Below are 5,043 nucleotides of genomic sequence, written 5' to 3'. Positions count from 1 at the left end.
GACCCTGACAGTAAATTCAACATAATAAATTATCTCCCTTTCTTAATTTTTCTGGCCTAAAAAGAAGTACAACCCTGGCCAGTGGGGCTCAGCTGGTTGGAGCATCATCCTGTACACCGAAAGGTCTCAGGTTTGATTCCCAGTCAAGGCACCTGATCAATGTTTCTCTCTCACATAAATGTCTCCCCCCCCCCCCCCCGCCCCAAATCAATAAAAACATATCCTCAGGTGAGGGTTTAAAAAGAAAAGTACAATTACTAAACAAGAAAAAGGCCTTTAACTCTCATAACTACTCTAGAGCTCCATTCCAGAATTTTAGAACAAAAATATTCAGAGGTGAAATGGAAAAGCAAAAATTATTGTCCAACTGGAGTTCTCAATCTGGCCCACATCTCTGCTGATTACTGTTATGAAACTGGGATCCAGCAGCAGTCCACACAGAGCGCTGTTCCAAAGGCACATAGTAAATGTTGTTGACAAAACTTCTAAGTGCTCTAATGAGTAGAGCTTGAGAAATGACTAATTCCTTACCTGAGTATGATGCATGTATCGGGTTAGAGGTGGAGGGCATGCTTAATCTGGTAATCACTTATAGAAAATGGGATAATTTTCCTGGAACAAGCCTGATTAGTCATGTGCCATACTGGCCAGTGCTCAAGAGAACAGGCACTACTAATTTGGCTCTGGCACATATCCACATTCTCTTTATGATTCTACCCCACCCACCACCCCCAACACCACCTCACCACAGCACCACCTTCTTACCCACCCCCCCAAAAAAAAATAAGTAATGAAATAATAATGGTTGGTGGCACCACCTAAAGCATTACAGATGTTCCCAGGGCCTTGGAGTCATTTCTAGGTTAGAATTCTGGTACTATTACATAGCTGAGAGCACTCATTTAATCAATGTTCTGCTTTGATCTACTCCTGAAAGTTGGAAGTAGGCCGTAGTGAACTTAAAGATAGGAATTACAAAGCATGCAGCCTTTTCCTCTTCTGATCATATTTCTGGCAGTAATCTAGTACCTATAGTCTTGCCAGATGCCTAGCTGTAGTCAGCCTTGAAGTTTCCCAGGACTCTTTCACCACCAGAACTAACAACTTCTCTTGAAAGGGCTCCTGCAGTCTCAGTGAAGCTGAAGCTAGACAGCGGTTGTCTTCTCCTGGGAGCCTTCATCTAACAGAGCCAACATTGTCTTCTCCATACACTTAGGTTTGTGTTTGCTACTCAGTCTTTATATTAATCACTTTTCACATTCATATATATGCAAAGTTGTTATAAAAATATTTAGGAAGAGAGGAGTCTGTGCCATACTAAGCCCATCAAGATGTTAAAATTTATAGTACTGTAGAATCTCAAGGTATTATTAAGCTTTCAAGGACTAAAGACTAACAAGAACTACTGAACTGGTTCACTTAGTACCACTAAAGCCACTACCTTTTGAGACACAATTTAGAGAAATTAAGACTTAAATTTTAAGGATGAATACCTAAGATATTTCATTGATTCCACAAGGCTTTCTATGAAAGATGGTCCATTTAAAGGGGATAATTGAGGAGAGCTTAATGAAGATACTAATTGAAAAGGACTGAGCAAGGTTAAGGGAAGCCAAGTCAAGATAGTGAAGTACCTCAGCAGTGATCTAGGGACATGTTCTACATCTATATTGTCCAGTACCATAGCCATTGGTTACATGTGACTACTGAGCACTTAAAATGTGGTTAATGCAACTAAGCCACTGAATTCTTAATTTTATTTAATTTTTATTAATTTAAGTTCAAATAGCCACATGGCTAATGGCTAGTATATTGAACAGTGCAGCTCAGGTCTAGCAAAGAGCAATTACAATCCTAGGCCTGATGCGGTAAGAAGGAACAATTACTGGAACCTGGAATGATGCAGAATTAGAGCTATACCTTATTACATGGATAAAAAGCTGTGGCCTTTGACAAAAAAAAAAGGGGGACTCTGCCAACTTGCAGACTAGTAGGAGAAACACTGAGAATACCCTGCCTCACTCTTCCTGTCCTACATCTCCCTCTGGTGCCTATGACTGGTAATACTCACCAGAAACTCACTGATATAGTCCAGGAATGTCAGCCTCCTGGGGCACAGACCATAGTTAAGGGTGAAGAGTAGAGCTGAAGCATAACATTATCATATCATGTACACAATGAGTTGAACCATCCATTGTTTGATTTATAAGCACTCATAAATCTATATAAATATGGAACCAGTGACAAAAATGGAAAAGCATATTTTCCAATAAAGTCCTATATAAAGATCATTGTTGAATCTATCCGAGTTCTCTTCTGCACTAAACAGCACCATGCTTTAATAAAACTGTAACTGGGTTCACTTTAGATTTTATACATGAAGAATGAGGTCAATATCATGCCCTTTCAACTATATTCAACTTTAGATTCTTACCAAGGATCTGTGTGAAACTTTTTCTGAAGTACCACCTCAAATCATAAAGCATAGGAGTGGGAAATTTTTCACTTGACTTAGGTTAAAGGTCACTGTAACTCAATAAGTGGATAAATGCAGATTAGAAAATGGGAGGAAGACCAACTAGATATAGGGATCTAAAGGCCCCAATTCCTCCTCTAGGACTATATGACCACTCTCTTAAGATAGGCCTACTTATGTTTTATTTTTGTATCATCTCTCTGAGTGATGGTATGTTTTAACATAATAGTGCCAATAAAATAAAATAAAAGGAGGGGTGTGGAGTGGGGTAATATCTGTAGCCAAAGTCAAATCCTATTTGTGGAAACCTTTATTGTCTACTTTAGTGGATCCTAAATAAATCAGAAGCCCAGTCCCTACTGCCCAGCACTCAGGGAAGAAAGGTCTAATGTTACTGTATGGGGGTTGAAGTAGGTGCCAAAGGAAAAGCAGTTCCCACCACCTCCAAGGAGCAGGAGCTGTTGCTCTTCAGGAAGGAGGATGCTGGTATGGTTGTGCAACATTAGTGGCCATGGGACACCTGTTGTGTCAATCTGAAACTCAGAGCTCAATCCTGTAGTCAGATCGATAACAGTCACCCCGGGAACTGAGGAGGAATGAATCCAGACCCCTCCAACCAGTAGGAGCTTCTCATTAAGCACATGAGCTGTGTGGGAGTACCTTGGGGTAATGGGAGGCTGGATATCAACTGATTCCCAGAGGAATCCACAACTGGTTGGTTTCAGAAAGACTACAGAGCTCAATGGCTCCTCAGAAGCACCCAGGCCTCCGGCAATAAGGGCCCCCGCTTGCCAGCTGCAGGCACTGTGGGAATGCCGACCTTCAGGTGCCTCCCCCTCCACTGGGATCCTGACCCAAGTCATTGTCCCCACGTGGAGAAAATGCCAGTCACTCAATACAGGTTCCCCCACACTTCGGCCCCCATAGACAAACAAGTACGTCTGATTTTCATAGGACACTTGTGTTGTTGAATGCCGCCAACATGACAAAGTGGAATCTCCTTCTGTGCCAGCTTTTGTTACCGTTACATTTAGATCCTCGGCGCTATCCTCCTCACTCTTACAAAAACGAAGTTGGAGAATCCCCACGGCTGGAGTTACTGGGGACAGTCTCCCTCCCAGAACCAGAACCTGAGTATCGGAAAGTCTCGTCATGGTGTGATAAAGGCGTCCATCCCACTGAGCTTCAGTCCCCCGACTGCCTACTGGTTTGCCTTTCCATTCAAAGTCACAGCATCTTGAGAGCAAGTGAAACTTGCTCACTCGGCAATGCCGCCCCTCCTGCTCTCCAAATCCACCTGCGCTGAGAATGCCTGGGCTCAAGAGGGCAGAGGCGTGGCCATATCTCTTACAGTGTGGGCCCTGGCTGTCACTAGTGACCACCTTGGCAAGGAGGGTCCCGGAAGGGGAAGCAGGCTCTACCCGAGGAAACAGCTCTGGGGGTGAAAGCACCCACGTTTGGGAGAGAGTGTCTCCCTTAGAAGCGGCCAGAATGAAATAGTGGGCGCACTTCAGATGCCACTCCTCAAACTCGTCAAAGGGTTCGAGATTTTCCATGCGCCGACGTTCTTCTGCGGGCAGGAGGCAGCGATAGAATTCATTCATGTCCATGGCCCTGCAGGCAGTCCAGCCAGCCTGGAGGAAGCGGAGCTGCTGGGACGCCACGTCGGGGAAGCGGTCCAGGCCATGCAAAGGAGAATTGAGCTGCTGAAAATGTTGCTGCATGAACTGGCCAAAGGGGTCATGCGGCCTCATCTGCTCGTAGATCACGAAAAGAGCATCAGGAAAACGCTGGGCTGCCCAGGCGATGAGGGCCGCTGCATTATCCGGCTCCAGGTAGGTCAGCACGGCCTCAGCGAGGAGCAGAGTGGGTGCGGCTTCATCAAGGCCCGCGGCGGCCAGGGCCTGGTCCAATCGCTCCAGCTGCCTCAAGTCCAAGCCCAGGATGCGGTAGTCCGAACTCTCAAAGCACAGCGCTGACGCAGGGTCCCCGCTCCGGAAAGGCCCGGTTACCGCGCACAGCTCCGGCGTGTCTCTAATCCTCTCCGCTTTGCGCCGCGCCACGTCTGGAAAATCGACCTCAAATACCGCAGCCCAGGACAGGCGGCCTGCAGCTTTGAGGCGAAAATACAGCGAGTCCGAGCCCGCGCCCAGCGACAGGATCTGGGCGCGAGGCGCTCCCGGGGCCGCGCACGTCCGTTCCAGGAAGGCGCGCACGCAGTGCCGGACGGCGCGTGCGCGGACGTAGTAGCCGCGGTGGATGAGCGGCGCGCGGCGCGCGCACCCCGGCACTAGCAGCGCGGCGAAGGCGTCGTGCACGTACCCGCGCGTGGCCAGGGAGCTCTTGCTGAGGGCGCTGCTGTCGTTGGTACTCTGCACGGCTCCCGCCCGGCGCTCGCGGCTCCGCGGGCCCATGGCCAGAAGGCGCTCAAGAGCCCCGGCCCGTCACGGTGCTGAGCTGCTCCTCCGTTCTAGTTACCCACCCGGCGGACTTCTGCACGGAAACACCACCCCTCCCCCTTTGACTCCTCTTCCGCAGACCAGTTGCGTCACTTCCGGGAAGAGCGC

The 5,043-nt window shown here is 47.9% G+C and overlaps 1 protein-coding gene across 1 annotated transcript; it reads right to left on the bottom strand.

The window, feature by feature from the left end:
- Positions 1-2,775: 2,775 nt before the first annotated feature.
- On the bottom strand, positions 2,776-4,890 carry LCMT2 (leucine carboxyl methyltransferase 2; the record flags this gene model as incomplete). Its single annotated transcript, XM_081112647.1, has 1 exon — positions 2,776-4,890. One exon carries the CDS (start codon positions 4,888-4,890, stop codon positions 2,833-2,835), a length of 2,058 nt encoding a protein of 685 aa, XP_080968773.1. The 3' UTR covers positions 2,776-2,832.
- Positions 4,891-5,043: the final 153 nt, after the last annotated feature.

The sequence above is a fragment of the Myotis nattereri genome, assembly GCF_964212035.1.
Source record: "Myotis nattereri genome assembly, chromosome: 1".
NCBI lineage: Eukaryota > Metazoa > Chordata > Mammalia > Chiroptera > Vespertilionidae > Myotis > Myotis nattereri.
Note: the sequence above shows the minus strand (reverse complement) of the source record. Positions and strands in the feature narration are given on the sequence as shown.